The sequence below is a fragment of the Lepidochelys kempii genome, chromosome 6 (assembly GCF_965140285.1).
Source record: "Lepidochelys kempii isolate rLepKem1 chromosome 6, rLepKem1.hap1, whole genome shotgun sequence".
NCBI lineage: Eukaryota > Metazoa > Chordata > Testudines > Cheloniidae > Lepidochelys > Lepidochelys kempii.
The window spans coordinates 33,173,240-33,195,517 of record NC_136385.1 but is presented as its reverse complement, the minus strand read 5'-3'; the positions used below and the strand labels follow the sequence as shown (position 1 = coordinate 33,195,517).

Here is a 22,278-nt window from a genome sequence, read left to right as displayed (position 1 = left end):
TCTGTGGCAGAATGAGGAATAGATTGCAAGTTTCCTGATTCCCAGTCCTCTCTTTAACCAAAAGGCAATCCTTCCTCCCTTTGTTGGATGTTCTTCCTTTCTTTGTTAGACTAAGGAACAGAGCCCTAAGAAGGAACAATACAAATAAGGTCACCCCATGCATATTTATAGCTTTGTGCTGCTCTCTAAAATGTACTCTGTATCTGCAGTATTCTGATAACTTATCTGAGGGAGCTGCTTTACTATTCTGTCGTAAGAGCAACTTGATCTCTGCCATCAAGAAAATCATGCTTAGTTTGGCTCTCAGCTCTTTTTAAAATCTAGACTTAAAGCATTAACTTATTCCAGTTATCTTAACTTATTTACCTGGGTTTTTTCATGGTTGCATTAGAGTTTATCTGTAGGTGTTCCCTTGTATTTTTATACAGTAGATGAATGGAGCTATATAAATTAAATTTATAAAGAATCTGTATCAATTACTAGTGAAAGAAGCTATGTGAACTCATAGTGATGATAATAGATCTATGGCTGTATGTCACATAATGCCAGTCACCAAAAACTGAGCTTGCTAGAAAAACAGGAGGAACCTTCCATTCATTTTTTTTAAGACCTTCATTATCATAGATTGTGCTGAATGAATGGAAAACTTGGCCCCAGGAGTTTTCAGCCACTTCAACTCAGTGTCTAAAATTGTACCCATAATTTTGTGAAAACAAATGGGGTAGTTAAACAAATGCCTGATCTCTCATATGGTCCATGTCTCACGACACACCTTCAGTCATGTGACTTTCAAGATGCATCGTGCAGCTTGGTCAGAGGGGAGCCAACACTGAACCATGGGACAGGTGACCCAGCTCATAGGCAAGAGTGGGGACCAAAACTACAATTCCCATGAGGCAATGTGGCACAATTGGGAAATGCAGTTTAATGCTGAACTGACTTTAAACAAAACTTTTCAGGTCAGGTCAACAAACCAATGTAGGGATAGACCTTATTCCTAATGTCAAAATGGTTAATACAATTATAAATTATCATAATGTAAGGTTAAAACAAGATTGCATTTGCATTTACTGAATTTTAAAAGATACTTACAATTACTTTCATGCAGATGATGATTGGAAAATGTTAGCTCAAATTAGCATGTTTTTGGTTCCTTCATTAAATGAAATATTTTAGAGAATTAAATAAATTTCTAGGGAAATCTCTGCTTTCTGTTAACAGGTATCAGATGTTAACAGGTACAATGACAGGTATCAAAAATGTCTGAGGAGAACACCTTCTTAACCATAAAACCATATTTTTACCTACCGTGTATTTACTGTATTGATTCTGGGATATAGCCTTTATATAATTCTATTTTTCTATATTTCTTTTATACAGTGTTTTCATGATGTAAATAAGTGTATGTCTTGTACAGAATATTTGCTAGAAGTCTTTAAATTAAAATTGTAGATGTACTACAAATGGTAGTAACAAATCTATATACTAGGAGCCAGTTGGTCAAAAGCCAATGAACCGACAAGAGTGTCGTCTCAAAGACTAGTATACTTCCCCTTTTACAAGACACCAGTTTGGTATAGACATTATCTTTACCTCAAAAAAAAATTTCTCATGATATTTATGTTGTAGCAAGAGATCTGGTTGTGTGAAATAATGTAAAGTATTCTTTATTCAGGATATTTCAAAGAGGATCATAGCTGTACACTTGAGAGTATGTCTACCCTACATGGTAAATCCAGGCTTAGACTTGGGTTTAAGCCCAACCACCCCCTTCTGTCTACATTCAGTCTTTTGACTTGTGCCAGAAACTGCTTGAGACTCTGGTCTGCCAACCTGCTGAGGGGTATGGGTCTGAGCCAGAGTCCTATCATAGTGCGGGTCTAAGCTTGCTCACTTTGCAGCATGGGTATAGTTGAAGCCTGGGTTGCCAGATTTGTGTCTAGAGTTCAACAACACTATCTCTGTAGGCCTATGCATCCTGACCCTTCCATCCCCAATATTCCTAGGAACCAGAAGCAACCTCCTGGTTCATATACAGCTATTGGCATTTAACCCTTCATTTGCACGTGAACTGCTCTGCTGGAAATGTAGTTAACCCTATCACGTGTTAGCTACGGAAGAACTAAAAAAAAGTCTGACACCAAGTGCACTGCTGGTTGGCCAGGGGAAAACAGACGGATTCTGGTTTTTAAAAAAATGGTGTAAGAAGGGCAAGACACTTGGTTTCAGCAAGAATGCCAGAAACTACACTGGGTACAAAAGTATCTCAGACTGGTGGCCTGGGGGGATCCACCAGACTGTTTAGTAATCTGGGGAGGAAGTCAAGCAGCTGTAGACTGACTACCACAAAGCCAGGGATGATAACCACACTTTAGGGAACTCCCTCTCTACCTACTTCTTCAAGGAATTAAATTGGGTGTTGGGAACTGTGGCAAGCGCAGAGACCACTGTCCTGCACAATAACCTGTGGGGTGGGGATGGCACGCTTATACTGCCGGAGGAGAACCTGCAGCTGCTGGATCAAGCAGTCAAACCCTGGTACTGACGCTGGTCGCTGATGAGGCTATGCTGTCAGAGCAGCTACAGCACATCTTGGGTCCATGTTTGAAGGAAATGTTTGGGAATGGTATGTTTTGGCTGCCGTATTTTTTTTCTTGTTAACCCAGAAATCCTCCCCCCACATGTTAGTATTATGTCCAGGGCTGGCTCCAGGCATCAGCGAAGGAAGCAGGTGCCTGGGGAGGCCAATAGAAAGGGGTGGCACTCCATCCGTCATCGGGGCAGCACGTCCGGGTATTCGGCAGTGGGCCCTGCAGTCCCTCTCTTCCTCTTCAGTTGCAGCTCAACCAGGCTTGTTTTTTTTTTCCCTTCACCACTTGGGGGGCAAAAAAAGCTGGAGCTGACCCTGATTATGTCCAACTAAAGTATTAGAAGCTGTGCGGTGTTGTGTGCTTCCACTGAGGGTAGAAGCAATGCCATTTCCCTAGCAGATCCTCAGCCTTCCTCCACTCCCTCACTAAGTGGGATTCATTTCAGATAGATACTGGGAAATGAGGAGGGGAAGCTAAGTAGTTAGCATGAAACTTTACTTGATGAATGCTTATTGTTAGACTAATGGGTTTGGAGCAGTAAACTTATGAACCTTTTCTCCAATTACAGCAGTTTGGAAATCAGCCATGCTGGACCATCCCCTCAGCACAACTGAAGGGCCCCAGGCAGTCTGCATTGTGAACCCAAATGGTAGCAGAGAATGAGTTCAGCATTATGAGTCCAAATAATATTTAGTCTGTGGTGCCTGGATTATAAGTCCACATGTACTTAGTCCTGGGTCTGTGCAATAATTCAGGGTACTTGTAAGGAGGCTGTAATGCGTCTCCATCCTAAATCAGCATCTTACTTATTTTGCCACTAATTTTCACCTCATCCTGGATGACGATGCGTGCAAACTCCCTCTCATGGAGTAGGAACTCATACACTTCAAGGCCAGAAGGGACCATCATGATGATCTAGTCTAATGGTTGGTTGCATTACATGGCAGGGTGTATTTAATAGGCTGCCTCTGTAGCTCATTAGCTCCCTCCATTTGTAGATGTGCTGGTCTGTCACCATACACCAAAAAAATCTCCTTAGCATACTTAGATGGTGCTCTACTGCTGGCCTGGAATAACAGCTCAAACTTCCACTCAGGTACCTCCAGGACAAGGTATGTGGCTTGTGCTACAGTGCAGTGTGGATGCTCAAGAGCAAGCTTGGTAAGAACATAGCTGGAGATGTGACTGCCACAGACCTGGGTTTACTATGTGGTTTAGACCTATCCTAAGTCAGAAAAGTGGGCCTCTATACCACATCTCTTTGCAAAGAGAGAAACCTTTGGTTTTAAGTCCACACACAGTTCTAAATATCTATCATATTATATATGCGCACTGAAACTAATTTTTTTTATATCTTCATTCTTTCACTGGAACAGGGATTGGAACCCACATGTTCCCTCTCCCAGGTGAGTACCCATGGGAGTAATGGTAAAAATCTACTGAGATACAATGGTAATGGGGGCAGTATAAGAACCTATATAGAATAGAATTTGCTAATTCTGTTCAAGTCAGAGGCCTTAAGAATTGTATAGTTTAATGAACTTGGTGCAGCCTATGCACAGTTGAACAAAGTTTTCTCTCACTCCTGAGATCATTAGACTTGAGAAATGAGAAACATGATGAGCCTTCCAACAATGTATGCTTGATTCTGCATTCCTGACTGTCCTTAGCAAACATAACACATGGTGTAGGGAAATGGAATGGTTCTGTCCTTTGCCCTTGCCATCTTAGTATCTAAGCATCTCGCACAAAAGTGGATTTACGTAGTGTTCCCTCTAATTTTTCCCACCCATGTGTGGAATGAATTTTGTTGTGCGCACCAATATGGAGGTAATGTGGAGGTGATATTGGTGCACATAACAAAATTCATGTGGCAGGGTGGGTCCGAGAGGTTCAGAGTGTGGGAGGGGGCTCAGGGCTGGGGCATAGGGTTGGGGGTGTGTGTGTGGGGGTGAGGGCTCTGGCTGGGGGTGTGGCCTCTGGGGTGGGGCTGGGGATGAGGGGTTTGGGGTGTAGTGGGACCCCCCCAGGCCTACGGTGCGGAGCCCCCCAGCTCTCTCCCCCAGCTGGGCTGGGTCAGGGTTGGGGGAGGGGCCACTGTCCCCAAGCCACAGCAGGTTGGGGCTGGGAGAGGGGCGCCGCAGCAGGTCTGGGGCTTGGGGAGAGGCATGTCTCTCCTCACAGCAGCCCTGAGCACCTGTGTGGCGCTTAATAGGCAGCTGCACGGCTACGCAGCTTAGGGGGAATTTAGGAACACCCTTGTAAGGTAGGGTAGTACTATGTTCCCTGTTTACTGATGGAGAACTGAGACCGAATTAGATCATGTGACCTGCCCAAGGTCAGCCAGAAAATCTGTGGTATACTAAGATTTGAACTGAGGTGCCCTGCCTCCTAGTCCAGTGCCGTCATTACAAGACCATCCTTCCTCATGGCTATTACTCATGCTGTTTTTGTGTTCTATGCATAAATGCAGGCCTTCATTTTCTAACACCATATTTCCAGCCTTCAAAGCATTAAACTTGCTTTGAAAAGAAACTATTGCTAAATGAAATTACAAATACTTCAGGTGTTTGCCAGCTGCTACAGCCTCTAATGAAGACTAGTGCTATCTGTACATGCCACGCATTGGAGCATTTTTTGCTTCTTAGGAGACTAATATGGTATAGATTAGAGGGGATTTTGACATCCTGAGTTTCTACACCGGCTGCCAGGTGGAACTAATGGTATAATTTGGAGTGTTAATCATTGTAACAGTTGTTTGTCTGCTGTGCAGTCACTCTCCCGGCCAGCACTTGATTCATTCATATTCTCTCTCTCTCTCTCTCTCTCTCTCTCTCTCTCTCTTTTAAGGTATAGTGAGGTTTTTAAAGTTGGTTTAGACCCTGAAATGTCTCTTCCTAAAAACAGGAAGCAACACTTTGTTCCAAAAGCAGTACTGAAAAGTTTGAATGAATCACCCTGTTCAAACACCTAGCAGTGATTATTTTTAATTAGTTCCATATTCCCAGCAGACAGATTTTCTTCAGACATGTATTTGTTCCAACCACTCATCTTTGCTCACAGCATTATATTGGACAGGGGCCAGCTGAGGTATTGAGTCAAAAATCTTGTTTAATCCCAAGTATGCACTTTGTCACATACTGATATCTTAGGCCATGCCATGTTTTTAAACCAGAACTTTCTGGTATTTTAATATGACTATATATAAACAACTGAAAATACTAATTTTTTTATTAAAGGTCACCTGAAAACAAAAATTTGCCCTATTTTGTCGGCGTAAGAGGGGTTTTTTTTTAAATAAAACTCTTTCTCTGCTTGTTCTTAACATTAAAAATTCAGGTCTTGGCTATCCTGGAAGATGCTTCCTGGATTGTAGAGGAGATAGTTGGATTATGAAATCAAAAGTGCCAGGGAAGTGATTAATGGAAGGGGAAGCAGATTTTATTGACTGTTTAAAATTCTTTGGAACAGATCTTCAACTGGTGTAAATCAGCATAGCTCTATTGTTTTTAGTGCAGATACATTAGTTTACCACCAGTGAGGATCTGGCCCTTTGGGTTTTTGTTACACCTCTTTATCTACAACTTTTGAGAACATTTTCTTTGTTAATTTCAATATGGCCTTCAAAGGAGAGCTGAGAACTTCAGATACACATTAGAGCCATCCAAGAAGTACTGATGGTCAAATTAAAAAAGGCTGGAGTTTCATGTCAGCTCAGACAAATGTCAAAAATATCAGGTACTTAACTGTGGATTAGAAACTGCATGGGAAGCACCAGAAGAATAGGCTCTCACAGGATTTCTAGTTCCTCTTCATTTCATCCAGGCTGAAAATAATTATATTTTTTTCCACGTTGTTTTGATCCTGCCTCTGCAGTATCTATTTAGGGTTGGGACACATGAAATGGCAATAAAAACAAACTCTGCCTTATAAAAGTGAACTAAGTCTTGTTGGAAGTTTTGCAGTGAATTTTGGGCAACACTTTTTGTTCATATCTTATTTCTTCCAGACGTTCCTAGGTCATTCAGCTAACTACTTTCTTAGGGGCCAGCCCCACAACTTTTAATCAATGAGTATTCCACACTGACATCAGTAGTTCTGTTAATTTTTGTGGGACTATTCACAAAAATAGGGGTTTGCAGGGTCAGGCTCATGGTGTGTATTTCATTCAGATATTCCTCATCTTTGTCCTTTCCCCTTCTTTTTCCTCACCACCAACTCCCTTCAGAGGTTGTAATTCTCCCATTTACTCCATCTCTGCATGTCATCTGCACTGAGACACTATCACTCTGTTCCTTGTGCCCCTCCCCTTTATCTTTATCCTATTCCTGAAGCCCTGTTCACTTCTCTCCAGCCCCTAACTCCCAAGAATGCGCAAGGATTCAGAAAATATGTAAGCACATGAACAGTGTTAGATATGTGCTGAATTCTATCAATATTCAGCAAAGCACTTATGTACATGTTTAAATGCAAATACATGCTTAAGTACTTTGCTAAATCAGGGACCATATATGCATGTAAGTACTTATACACCTATTTCAGCCATGTACTATAAGTGCTTAATTATTTTTGAATTTTCTATAGCACCCATTATTGTAATAAAGTGTTTTAAGTACCTAACATTTTCACCCATGTCTGAAACTTGGGCTCCCTATCTCAAAAGTACTCGTGTGTATTTGCTATCTGCATTTTACAGGCTAGTTATCATGTGTAGTTGTTGTCCAGCTAATGAGAACGCAGAATCCCTGACAGTCAATACAGTCTTCCCTTGGCAAATATCAGGAATGAGTATTTAATGATTTTTTAAAAAAATCATTTTGTATGAATTCTTTTAAAAAAATCTGAGAAACATACATACAGTGTATAAAGTAAAATAGATTAGAGTTGAAAGCAGCCTAATAGTTAGTATTTTGAATATTGTATTTTATTTTAAAATGCTGCATAATCCCCATTCTCTTTTGATGTAGTTAGATTTTTGTTATACAGTTTTATTTTGTTGTTGTTGTGTGTTCTGTTGTGGCTGTGGTTTTAAATACCATTCAGGAATAAAATGTTTGCTGGAGAATTGAAATTGTTCTTGCAAAAGCCTATTTTGTAATAAATTCTAGAAATAGTGTTTCATAGGAAAAAGAGGATGCTATATTAGTTACACAGCAGCTATGTTTTGGTGACAAGAATTCTTGGTGACAAGAATTATAGAATGGCTGGAGTAACTAATGATACCTCGTTCAATGACCTTTTATCCTTGTTTCATTTCATGTTGATTTATCTTATAATGATAACAATTCCAACTAAGAATTTTATAGCCACAGAAAGGGAGCCTGATTTATAGTGAATAAAATGTTTTCCATTCCAAGGATTTAAAACTCACCTGCAACAAAAATATTAAATCCAGATCACGCTCTTTTTTTCTTTTGCTTTTTTTAAAGCTTTACATAATTACCCATATATGCACCCTTTTGGAATTGCAATGTGTTATATAGCATGTTGAGTGAAGCCAGAGGAAAACTTTAGCAAAGTAGAGACCATGTCAAGAGATCCTCCATTGGCTGACATTCACAAGGAAACTGGACAAGGAGCCCATTTTTCATTTTCATCCATGGGTCAAATGTCCCAGTCAGTAACTGCATTCAGCATTTTAAAGTTGAGGTCAGCATCTTGGCCTATGGGCAGTCAATAATTACATTTCACTTGTACTGACTGCAGTTTCGGTTGTATCAAGTTGCCACACAGTAGGATTTTTCCTAACCTTGTCTTTTATACTTTATACCCCTGTAATTTTAAAGCAAGTTGTGTAGCATAAGATGTCATGGAAGCTCTAAGAAGTAATATGAGATAAAGCTTAAGAAATGGTGTCGTACAATAGAAATCACAAGAACACCTGGCTTTTAATTTGATGAAGGTTGAAATCATCAGAGGCTAAAACTGAAGCTTTAGCAACTTTGTCTTTTCACTCATCAATTAATTTCATTCTCGTAAAGGTTCTCTTTTGTGTTAATTCAGTTCCTCTTACCAGGTTTTCATTCATCAATGTTTTTGATTATTTGAGGTAAATTGATTTTTAAAAAAAAATAAATAAATAAATTAAACCAAACACCAACTTTCATTTCAGATAACAGATATGAATTTACCCTGAAATCCTGTGGTCAGTGACAATAGCAAATTTCATAGGCATGTTGCAGTAATCAATTTAACATTGGTATGGCCCATATCATTTTATTTTGTTTTCAAAACATACCTTCAGAAATGTGGAACTCTAAATATATTTTTTTTTCTTTTTTGTCCTACAAACAATGAGGCAATAGTAGCCTTGATTTGCTTGATAAACTCCTTTCTAGCATGAACCTAGTATCCTTTTGAGAGTTATCCCTGAAATTTGTGACTCTCAAACTGTGGTCCTCATGGTTTAATAAAAAGAAAAGGAGTACTTGTGGCACCTTAGAGACTAACAAATTTATTTGAGCATAAGCTTTCGTGAGCTACAGCTCACTTCATTGGATGCATTCAGTGGAAAATACAGTGGGGAGATTTATATACATAGAGAACATGAAACAATGGGTGTTACCATACACACTGTAAGGAGAGTGATCACGTAAGGTGAGCTATTACCAGCAGGAGAGCTGGGGGGGAGGGGGGAAACCTTTTGTAGTGATAATCAAGGTGGGCCATTTCCAGCAGTTGACAAGAACGTCTGAGGAAGAGTGGGTGGGTGGGGGGGGAGAATAAACATGGGGAAATAGTTTTATTTTGTGTAATGACCCATCCACTTCCAGTCTCTATTCAAGCCTGTTAATTGTATCCAGTTTGCAAATTAATTCCAATTCAGCAGTCTCTCGTTGGAGTCTGTTTTTGAAGTTTTTTTGTTGAAGAATTGCAACTGTTAGGTCTGTAATCGAGTGACCAAAGAGATTGAAGTGTTCTCCAACCTACAAGATCTCTATCAAGGATTCTTACAACTACAATACCCATCTGCTGAAGTGAAGAAACAGATTGACAGAACCAGAAGAGTACCCAGAAGTCACCTACTACAGGACAGGCCCAACAAAGAAAATAACAGAACGCCACTAGCCATCACCTTCAGCCCCCAACTAAAACCTCTCCAACGCATCATCAAGGATCTACAATGTATCCTGAAGGATGACCCATCACTCTCACAGATCTTGGGAGACAGGCCAGTCCTTGCTTACAGACAGCCCCCCAACCTGAAGCAAATACTCACCAGCCACCACACACCACACAACAGAACCACTAACCCAGGAACCTATCCTTGCAACAAAGCCCGTTGCCAACTGTGTCCACATATCTATTCAGGGGACACCATCATAGGGCCTAATCACATCAGCCACACTATCAGAGGCTTGTTCACCTGCACATCCACCAATGTGATATATGCCATCATGTGTTAGCAATGCCCCTCTGCCATGTACATTGGTCAAACTGGACAGTCTCTACATAAAAGAATAAATGGACACAAATCAGATGACAAGAATTATAACATTCAAAAACCAGTTGGAGAACACTTCAGTCTCTTTGGTCACTCAATTACAGACCTAAAAGTTGCAATTCTTCAACAAAAAAACTTCAAAACAGAACCTCTCCTTACAGTGTGTATGGTAACACCCATTGTTTCATGTTCTCTATGTATATAAATCTCCCCACTGTATTTTCCACTGAATGCATCTGATGAAGTGAGCTGTAGCTCATGAAAGCTTATACTCAAATAAATTTCTTAGTCTCTAAGGTGCCACAAGTCCTCCTTTTCTTTTTGCGAATACAGACTAACACGGCTGCTACTCTGAAACCTGTCATGGTTTAATAAGTGATTCAGTATTTTAATTGGCAGGTTTCTGTAAGTTCATTTTCTTTTTTCATATAGATGTTTGTTGTGACACTTTTTTATCCCTTCTGTAAACTTCCTGGGTGGTATTACATATCTTTTACACTGAATAGCCACATATTAGTCTTGTCTAAATAAACTTTCATGACAGGGGTCTCCTTGAGTCTCTCTTCTGGCCATCCTCATCCTCCGGCTTTGGCTCAAACTGTAACTTTTAGAGACACAGCTTCAAATTTTCCTCAGTAGCTTCATGACCTTTCTGAAGTATCCATACATTCTCTGTGGTGATTTGCATTTCCCTCATTTCCCTCATATTTGCTTTTCAGTAGCATCTCTCAGGGAGGCTCTTGATCAGGTATCTAGACATCAGCCACTCACATTGGTTTTCCTTGTCTGTGTGCTATTTTCAGAGTACAGTTTTGCAACCAGATCATTAACCTCTCTGTATGGGGTTACGCAATGTGTGGGATTTCTCATTATTGTTTGTGTCTAATTTTATAGATGATGCACTACCTGACACAGATGCTTTTGATTTTTTTCAGTCTTTCAAATGCTTCTGTTGTAGTTAGAGCACTATAAATTTCATATAACAGCTATTCTGTGCAGTTTTTGGTAACACAAAGGCATATGGAAATGGTTTTGGGATACATTTAGTTAGTCACAGTAGACTTTTTTTTCCAATTTTTTTTTTTACAAAGTTGTCTTTGTCCTCTTAAATTCTTTGCTTTTAACTCAAATCTGGTTGGTCTTCCCTGCATAATTATTATTGTAAGTATTTACACTTTCCTTCCCAGTGCCATCATATCCTTGATATAGGTAAGAAGATCTCTCACATTGAGTATGAAGGCATAGAAAGAAGAAACGCTGTTGGATATCGCAGAATTAAATTTAGAGACAATTGTGTGCTTGATTTTGGTATATTGGTACCATGTGATTTCTCTGTCCTATATAGCTTCACTGCTCCAAACTCTTAAGTTCTGAATCCTGTAATAAATGCAGTCATATTCAGTCTCAAAAGCACTACAACCATACGTGGCCATGAATGTGGCTCTTCTATAGTCTACACATATTTTCTAGTCTCTCAGAGCGTAGTGAGCACTGATTGTGGGAATGTTCCATTGGTCTTAATGGGTTAAGTGTGGAGAGAGGATGGGCTGCTTCTTCAAGAAGTGATGAAGGGCTGCGGGTGGAGGAGGGGGAAGAACACAAAAAGAGTAGCAAGAAGGTACAGACTATCTGCATTGTGAAGCTTGAGGTTGTCTTGTGGTAATTTTTGTTATCTATTATTAATATTTGATGATGCAAAATCAGAATGTTGCGCTATGAATGTTTGTTTCCTATAGAACTTTAGTCAGTGATCAACTTTGCCAAGCTTAACATGCAATTCAACAACATTGGTTTTAAAATCATCCAGGTCCTAGCTAACAGCGCAGGACTCTTGACACCCAGACCTAGATTCTACTCCTTTCTCTTCCACTGTATCTAACATTGGGCAAATCACTTAACTGCTCTGTTTTCCCCATACGTAATACAGGGATAATAGCTACCTATTTCACACGATTGTTGTGAGATTTGCTTAATGTCTGTGGTGCGCTCTGAGATGCAAGTGCTATAGAAATGCAAACTATTCTACTGGCAAGAAACTGTGTGCTATAGTTCGTTCTCTCTTCCTTTAAATATAAAGACTTGTATTTCATCTGTTGCCTTTATCAAACTTAGTTACACTGTTCTCATACTTAATATAATTGAAATAATGCTTGGCTGCCTGGAATGATCACAAAGAGAGGATTTCACACCTGATCAAGTCAGTTGGAATGTTGCCATTAATTTCAGTGGCTCCAGGATTTAAGGTGACCAGATGGCAAGTGTGAAAAATCAGGATGGGGAGGGAGGGTAAATAGGTGCGTATATAAGACAAAGCCCCCAATATCGGGACTGTCCCTATAAAATCAGGACATCTGGTCACCCTACTGGGATTTCACCCTGGGTTTTAGGACCATTGCCTTGTTTGAGCAGTTGACGCTATCCTGGAGATGGCTGCACATGCTGAGCTAACCAGAGATGAGGAAAAACAGTGCCCAGAGAGGACACCGTGGGGTAGGAAGTTTCTTCCTAAAGGACATTTTAAGGACACATGCTCCCTAGACAGATTGAGTAAAACAACACAGAGACTGAGTTAAAGAAGGAATCCCAATGCCCAAAAGAGGACAAAAGAGACAGTTCACTTGCCTGAGGATCATCTTTTCAAGAGAAAAGGTAACTTGCTATCTACTTCCAGAGAGGCAATGTGGTCTAGTGAATGGATCATGGGATTGGAAATCAGGAACTATTCCTGATCCTATTTTGTGGGTTTGGAACTGACTTGCTATGTGGCTTAGGGAAGCTACTTCATCTCCCTCTATCTATTTCCCCTTCTGTAGAATTGCAATAAAAATGCTTATTTACCTACCGCAGAAGGCTGCTATGAGATTGAATGTTTATGTAATTGTTTGAACAAGTAAATGTTGTGCATTATCTCATATGCTGAGTTACTTTGAAATGCTGTCATTGCTCATACAGCATCCTAAAACTTTGTTAAAAGTGGTCAATCCAGCGAGTGGGAGCTTTTGAGAAATGTGAAAAATGGGTGATGTGCATATCTCAGAATCTGAGTATCTATGGGCCAGACTTTATTATCTACCCCTTTCTTCTGTGTTGCCACCTAACTAGCTACTTCACTAAACTTTTTTAATCATTCACTATAACTGAGAGACTACTTGAATAGCTCTCCACCTTGTGATTTTTAAGACACACATTATTCCACTCTGATTCTTAAGATATCTTTGGAGATATTTTTAATATGATTTGTCCTACTTGTCATCTCACCTATGTATTTATTACAAATACTTGTACTGTATTGTGTTAAATAGAATATTTGTCGCCTTTAATTCACATTTTTCCCCTTAGGGAATGGCTTCCTGACATAATTGCCTGATCTCCCTTAATTTGGCTCATTTGCTGGCTGGGGATGGTGAGGAGGATCTTATAATCAGTTGTTGAGTTACCTGTAATGAGCAAGTTAAGAAAGAGATGAGAGAACAATGCCACAACCTTGTAAATGGGTTTCTTGCTTTTTCTCTTTTTCACAAACAGGCTAGTAGCCTTAAGAAATGTGTTGGTTTGACCCCATTTCTAGTCTCATTAAATTCCCTGGTGTCTGTTAGCTATTGGCTCTCCCAGCTCACATTACCCCTTAGAGAATTGGAGTGATGGACCAGATAACACACAGGAGTTTAATATTAGCAGAAATGGGCTAGCTACCAGTATCGTTTCATTGTATTTGTTACTTGCAATGTTTAGGGTATGCTGTGATGAAGAATATATATGTAGACTTGAATAAGATGGTGTATATATATATATATATGATTATAGAGGCCTGGTTTTAAACAAATGTTTGTGCTGTTGTATCTGCATTCATTGTGCTTTAGCTATTAGTTTGCTATTTCTTTTCTTTTGCAAATGTGTGCATGTGCGTTTGTGTGTATGTGGTGGGCACAAAGGAAAAATTGTATATGCACTATTGCTGTTAACGAGAGTTTCTCCATTAACTTGAATGGGACTCAGATCAGGAGCAAAATGAATGCTTGATGGATAGGAACAAAACATGTAAACAAAATCTAACATATGGAAAAAGCTTCTGTGCAAGAGGGATGGAAAACATCATTGTAAAGCAATGTGGGATTCAGTGGCTAGTTAGATTGTTGTAAGCCTCCTTTTTGTAAAGCAAAAAAAAATCTTAACTTCATTGTCAATGAGAACCTCAGCGGGGCACATGTAGGGCACAAGTGTTTGATTCTGGATTTGTTATATCCTGTATAAACATATTTTAAAAATAACACAACACTTCACTTCACTTTGAAACACATGATTTAAGAAATAAGTGGTATTTGAAAAATGCAAAAAAATGATTTTGATACTTACTGGTGGGTTGGGAAAGACAATGTATCCAGTGTATCCAGATAGTCAAATAAATAAAAAAACACAATCAGAAGGCAAGATGTACTTTCCCCCACAATTGTGAAGGGTAACTTTTTTTTGTAAACAGCTTTTGTACAGTTAGAAACAAATCTTTGAACACTAGGCTTGAATACTAAACTTTAAAGTTTAAATGTTTGGGACAGCTCGCCAGTTGTACCAGAGCTTTTCTTGATGCTGCTGGTGGTAGGGCAGAGGTGGGGTCTTGGTGTCTCCAATTCCTGGGCCTGCCAGTGAGGGGCCCTGGCAGGGGAGTCACTGGAGTACAGTGTGCTCTGCCTGTGTTCTGAGAGGCCTCTCAGTGCCAGGTCTATACTAGCTTGATATTCCTTCATGCTAGGGGAAAACTTGGCTGTTCTCTTAGGAAAGGGAGTTTGCCCTCTCTAGGGTATTTGTTAGCCATGTAACCAGAGCAGGTTCTGAGAGTCAGAAAATTACTTTCTTTTGAAAGTATGGCACTTTTGTGACTTCCTAGTTGGAAAATAAGTTCATACATGTAACAAGCCTCTTCTTTGCTGAGTGCAAAATTGTTATTTCAACTTCTAGACATAAGAAATGCCTTCTAGCGTATCAGCTCAACCCCTTGCAAATGTACATTCCCCTTAGTACATTTTGTCCAGTCTCATTTTAAATATCCTAACACAGCTTCCATCACTTCCCTTTGGAGACTATTCCACATGTTAATTGATTTTACTGTCCGGAACTTCTTCCTGATATTCAGCCTATCTTTTCCCTTTATTTCATTTCACTACTCTGAACTGTCCCTGATTAAATCTTCACCCTCCTTAATGTCTATGCCCTTCAAATATTTATAGACTGTTATCTTGACCTGGGTTGATCTTGATATATATTTTTGATACATAGTGTTTTAGCTTATTGTGTCCTGGGTCAAACTCGGGCGGGGGGGACGGGACTGACTCCCCCACCCCCCAAAAAAACCCCATGAGAAGAAAAATAAATGTTCTCAGTGCTTCCTAATATCAGTGATTCCAGTTATTCACAGGGTTGGCTTTATAGCTTTGTGGGGGGCCTCAGTTTAAGACTGCTATTGTCTCATGTGGATCTCCTGAAGCACTGGGCCTGACCTCTGGTCCAGCTGCCTGAGTGAGGTGCTTCAGAGAACTTGTGGACCTTTATACCTAGAGTTGAACAAATGATGGAAAGCAAAACATGAATAATTTTTTCAGTGAATTTTGTGATTTTTTTTTAAAATAGAAATATTCACAAATTTATTTTCATTGTTTGCTCAGCTCTAAAAACATTTTTCAAACTTGAGTGCATAAAATCTGACACCTCAATCTTTTTATTATTTAGGCATTTAAATAAGTGACCTGATATTGAGAGGTGCTGAGCACTCATAGCTCCCAGTATAGTCAATAAAAGTTGTGGTTGTTTCAACACCTTTGGGGATCACAATATTTTTGTTAAGGTGCCCAACTTAGGCACCAATTTTGAAAATTTTGGCTGAAGTGCTTAGATCTGTAGTTATAAAGAATATGCAACCTCCAGCCTCTGGTCATGATCAAGAATTTTATTATCAGGGCATGGGGCATGAACTAAGGATGCTGAAATAGGAATCAAAGTTCTTCCTTAGATCTTTTTTTTTTTTTTTTTTTTAGTTTTAGTTTTAGGGATTTATTTAAAAAAAAAAGGCAGCAGGTGCAAAAGGTGACTTCCCAACCTCGTTTAAAAAAATCCCAATGGCTCCACTCATCAGAACTCTGCCAGTGACACTGAACACTTGAGCACTGGGTGTGTTTGTTGTTGTGCTCTGACAGCTAACCAGGCAATGATTAAACCAGAATGTACTCACAGCTTTGGAGGGGAAAGGGTTTAACATCATGTCACTCTTGGCTAAGATGCTAGAAATGAACTGGAAACAAATCTTTTCAATCTGGCACTGTCAAGATAAGTGCATGAATCAGTCCCCAACCACTTCCCTCTCCGCTAAGGGACTGTGCAGCTTTCTGGGGTTTATTATCAATAGGAGGCTGGTCTCATTAATTTTTTATGAGGTATATTTTCTTGTTTATCTTGTCACATGTGAAAACAGAGTCTGCCGGAGTTCTTTCAAGTGGACTGCTACATGACCCTACTATAACCTATGGTGGCAATGTGAAAGTCACATTTTTTTTGAAATTGCTTTGGTCAAAGCATGTATTCGTCTTAACATTGTATTGGTAGCATTTATTTTAAGCTGTGGTCTCAATTTCCAAACACAAGCACTTAAGCGGGATCTTCAGCTATGGCATTTGAGCATTTAAATTGACATTTAGGTATGTAAATGAGCTTATACCGATTTTGGGGTTCTAGGATAAGCGTGTATTTGGGCTTCCATTTAAAATGTCTGGGGATTTGACACCTTTGAAATGCCCCATAGGGGCTGCCGCTACAGAGGTGCATGTTAAGGCAGCTGTTCAGGCTACTTTAGCTTATTTTGAGATCTGAGCCAGCCCCCAGCAGCTCCTCAGTAGAGAAGGCACAAGTTTCCTCCCCCCTGTCCCTGTGCTGGTGACAGTGCAGGGATGAATCTGGCTGCATGTCTTCATGAGGTCAGATGCTGGAGTCATAAAACTTACTATCCCATGTAATGCTAGACAAGAGTTGTAATTATACATCCCGCTCACAGTCTTTTTCATTATTTTTGTGAGCTTCTGCAGTGTTTGTAAGATGATACTGCTTTCAATCTACAAGTGAATGCTCACAGATTTTTGTGTATAGATCCAGATCAGTATTTGAGGCCTTTAGGTAGTTGTTTTGACAATTTCTTTTAAATTAACAAAAGTAAGCAATATCACTGCAATATTTTCTTCCTCTTTCTATTTTGATGTAACACAGCTGTATTTAAAGACAAGGACCCCCCCTACATTGTACAATACATCTGTATAGGTTCATTCATACTGTAATAGCACAGGTTAATTGCAATCTGTGCAAGCAGCAAAATCTGTGTGGGGACTTACAAAAATGTAAATCATGTGTTTCCAGAACAGCTGCCCTGAGCTTTGACAAGTGAGTGTATAAGAAATACAGGATTCCCATGCCCTCCAACAACCTCTATCAAGCTCTTCCTCCATTCCTACTATCCATCTTTCTCTTCTGTTTTCATTCTTTCTTTGAGGAATTCATTCTTTTCCATATTCTCCTTTCTTTTCTTTTGGGTTTTTGATCCTGCCCCTCTGCCAGGGAAAATTTCTGTGTGTGTATGTGTGTCTCTGTCTCTCTCCTTTTGCAGCTTCTTAAAGATGATACTTTTGCTACAGACTTAGAGTCTGATGGATTCAATTGCTGATAAATGGCTTATAAGGACAAGCTAAACAGCATAACAAAAACCTCATCATATATGGATATGGGTTGTGTATATATTATACACACACACACACATATCATGGTTAATTTTCCCTTGAGATTACTAGGTACTGCAAATACTGAGATAACATTATGTTCTATAATTAATAAGACTAGCCAAAAAACTTCAAAACAAAATATTTTTTCCTTTTGGAAAATGTGGTTTTATTGAGATTTTTCTACTCAGATTGTTTTCAGCGGAATTTTCTATTGGGGGAAAAATCAAACAATGTTTTTTTGTTTGTTTTTGTTTTGGGTCAACATTAATCTGTGTCCACCTGAGCTGTAGTTCTGGGTCTCATTCTCCCATTCTCCGCAATGGTCATTGTTCCCCAGCTTGACTACATCTCCCGTGATGCACTCTGGTCTTTCCCTGTGGCTGAGCTGAGCAATCATGCAACTCCTAGAATGTGATGTGTTGGCACTGGCATTTTTTGATCATCTCTACTCATGACACTCTCTCAAACATATGGTCTCTCAGGCACACTCAATGTCTGCCACATCCTGCCGCTCTTTTTTTTTAAACCTATAGTTCTGAGTGTAAGGGGAAATACCACAAAGAGCTTTGAGACTTATTGCCAGTCATTGTGGGAATAATGTCTAGTGTTTAACTTATTTGTGTCTACACACAGCTACCAATCACACTTGGATTAGAGCACAACAGCATTGCGCTCCCAGAATTGTCTTAAAATTTGTTTAAATGCAGGAGAAATCTAAGCCAGTTAGGTTTTAGATCTCCTATAGCTTTAGCAATGAAATCAGTCTATTATTATTAGTGGTCTCTGTATCTCCTGGGAGCTTGTTAGGACAAGCTTTCAGACTTCAAGCAGATAAATATGTCATGGTTTAGCTAATTGACTGTGTTTACACAGGAGAAGAAATGTTAGGTTTAGGACATCAATTGCAGCCTTTTATGTCAGAATGTCAAAGATGGTGTATCCTCTAATAATATGAGCAATGTAAACTGACAGCATCTGCAATGCTCCTTGTTCTTTATATACCATTCTCTGTAAGTACGAAGACAGGGCAGACAAGTGTAGCTTGTGTGCAGCAAGACAATATTTCCAGAACTGAACAATGTACGACAAAGACGAGGTCCTTACTTGGAGAAGCGTGAATAAAATGAAAAGAAACAGTTATGTGAACATTTATTTCCGGGGAAAAAATTGCAAAAACACAATGAGGAAACTTGTTGTGCCAAAAAATAAAAAAAAGAAGAAGCTGTGATTCATACTCTTATGGGAGAGGGTTCTGAGTTACCAAGTAGTTCATTGGCCTAGTGTTCTCTTCAGTTACTTTCTGTGGCAGGCTGCATGAAGGGCTCTGTAGTCTTATTCTTCTTTTGCATCTAGAAATATACCCTGGGCTTACTGATATAAGAGTCATGCCTTCTTGTTTTGGGAGCACTGCATTATTTTACACACACACAATATATATATAAAAATTAATACTAAATATATACATAATCATTTAAATTTTTTTTAGAAAAAATGGAACACAAAGTTAACACTGGATTATGCCATTCTGCTAGGGATTTATACACAGCATGCTTGAAAAGATGACCCATGATGGGATGCATATAAGTGTGACAAAAGGTAGGACTAGCTCTTGCTTGATGCAGGATCTGAGTGTGTGTATGAGTATATTGGGATAGGAGGGGACAAAATTGGCTTCCTCTGAATAGAGGAACAGTGTATCTGCTTAACTCTCTCTTCAGCAGCAGTAGGACTAGTAACATTGCTGCTTAATGATGTATTCTACCTTTACCTCATTTTGGGGCATAATCTGAATAATGCAGTCGGGGGCATATGAAGCCTTTTAAAAAATCGTTGTGTGCAGATGAGATTTGCCTAAGGTTTGACGGGGTGGGGGAGAAAGCAAAACTAAACCAGAATTCCATTTTACTTATCTTTGTCAGAAGACAGCAAGAAAATACAGGTAGAAGACATAGAATGAGGTTTTTACGGATTCATAAAAACACACCATGCTAATTTATTGACCAATCCTATACAAAGTATCAAGTGAAATTTAAAGAGCAATAAAAATCCAGTGAGATTTTCACTGTTGTACCTGTTGCTTTTGCTATATTTGTGTAATTGCCCCTCTGTATCCTGCCTTACAAATGGACATTTAAGTTTCTGCACTGTTGGCTATTGGAAATTGACTGAATTAACTTGTCATATGGTTTTACATCCCATTACGTTAGGACTGAAAAACATTGCATTGACCTACAGACCTTCTGACAACAGAAGAATACTAAAATGCTAGTGAAATCAGTGCTATCATATAAGAGGTAGAAGAAATTACTTTATTTCCGTCATTATGATTTACTTCTAGAATATTGTTGTAGGAACTGGAATATGATCGTCAAAATATGGTTTAGGCAGCCAGTTCTCTTTTCTTAGCTTTAGAGCAGGGAGGTTCAGTCATCTTGTTTCTTTTTAGAATGGTTCTTCTTTACAAATGGGTCACCCATATGTTGGGTTGATTTTTAATGCAACTTCTCTTTTGGTTGGGTTGGAAAGTTCCAGGCCATCTGGGTTCTAAGTTAGATGGGCCTAATGCCCCCAGTTGCAAATGTTCCTAAATTTAGTAAGGTTAGGAGTCTGGAGGGTTTTGTTTGATCCATGTATAGAAATAGGTCAGCAAAAAATTTTTGGCTCTGGATTGCACAGGTGGGCAGAACTTGGCTTGCACAATCTGGTGGTGATGTGTGAGCTTGGCTTTGAGATCCCAGATTGACTTTGCAGGATTGGCAATTGAAGAAAAAACACACACAGCATTTTACTTGTGAACTGAAAAATCTTTGATCTGGAATCAGAGAGACACCGTAAGTATGCACTTTATGGAATTGTCTTTGTATGAAATCACTTAGCACTGTACAGACACAATTTAATTGTCAATTCACATACTCAATGCAGAAAGGGGGACCTTAAACCAGAGGTACGCAAACTTGAAAACTGTCTCCACTCTGTGTCTTCATACAATCACAGCAAATATTATTAGTTTATTTACTGTTTGCATTAGGGTAGACCCAAGAGATCCCACCAAGGTGAAAGCTAGGCACACTGCAAACATATAGTTAGATAGTTCCTGCCTTGGATCTTACATTCAATAGAGAAGACAGGCAAAGGGTGGGAGAAAGGAAATATTACTATCTCCATTTAATAAACCATTACACTTCTTTCACTTGTCAATTATCTTTACTTAAGATATATTTCAGATTTGTTTATAAGGAAGCTGCTGTCTTTATTTACAGTATTTTAAATAAAAAGATTCCAATAGCTAAAGCTGCCAAATATAATACATTTCAAGTTATAAAACATTCCCTTGCTTCCAGCTGTTCATTTTCACATGTAACAGCACAAAATCCCAGAGCCACTTATTCCGTAATTGTTTTTAATGCAAAATACAGTTCTCATAGAAAATACCTGTTTGTTTGGTGTCAGAGGCTAATTCACTGAACCTGATGATATATTGTTGTAAGACAATGGTGCTCACTACAACTTCGCTCCTTTTAGCTGCTTCTCAGGTTCTTTTCATGGGCAGTAATACAGAATTTATTATAACTGCATATATAATTAACAAGGGATAATTGTCTTAATTTGTATACTGCTTCCAGAATATTTTTTCTGAAAAACATCATTGTTCCCTTTTTAATGTGCTACAGAATGTTGAGCCTGCATACCCTTATGAATCATGGGTAACTCATTTGTATCAGAGATTCACTGAGAGTGACCCAAACCCTGCTCTCTCTAAATGAAGAGGAATAAATAGATATGTTGCTTCATCCTACTCGCTAAGAGGAAAAAAATCTTTGTTGCCTCCATTCTTGCTATCGTTTGTAACATTGCCATGGCTCCCCATAAAGACCACCTGGTTCTGTCCTCATTACATCAGTACATTAGTCCCTACACCCACTCGCTTTTGAATATAGGAGTTGACACCCACACTGCAGGGCTCTTGTCATCAAGATTTGTTCTTTTCCCCCCACTCCAGTGCTGCTGTGAATAGCAAAGAGGTGAAAAGTCTTCACTAATGAAATGCTTCAGAGGAATGAGCAGTTTGAGGGACCCCTCTACCACTTACCTTTTGCTTTTACCAGGTAAATACCAACTGGTTTCCTCATCTCAGTGGATTCTAATTCTGAATCCTGTTGAAGAACAAATTATGCCAAACCAACCTATTTTCTGTCTTTGACAGGGTTACTGGCCTAATGGATAGGGGGAAAGCAATAGACATGATAGATCTTAATCCTTAATAAGGCCTTTGCCACATTGCCATATGACAAAATAACAAAGGAAAATGTGGTCTAGTTTGTTATAAGTTGAGTGCACAACTGCTTGAAAGAACATTCTCAAAGAGTAAAAAGAAAGGGAGTACTTGTGGCACCTTAGAGACTAACCAATTTATTTGAGCGTAAGCTTTCGTGAAAGCTTACGCTCAAATAAATTGGTTAGTCTCTAAGGTGCCACAAGTACTCCCTTTCTT

At 39.2% G+C, this 22,278-nt stretch overlaps 1 protein-coding gene across 1 annotated transcript in view; it reads left to right on the top strand.

The window, feature by feature from the left end:
- Nucleotides 1–22,278, top strand: part of INSC (INSC spindle orientation adaptor protein) — a 136,807-nt gene that overhangs the window by 5,777 nt on the left and 108,752 nt on the right. The window contains exon 2 of the mRNA XM_073350627.2: nucleotides 3,968–3,997. Coding sequence (XP_073206728.1) covers nucleotides 3,968–3,997 — 30 coding nt within the window. The remainder of the gene's footprint in view (nucleotides 1–3,967; nucleotides 3,998–22,278) is intronic.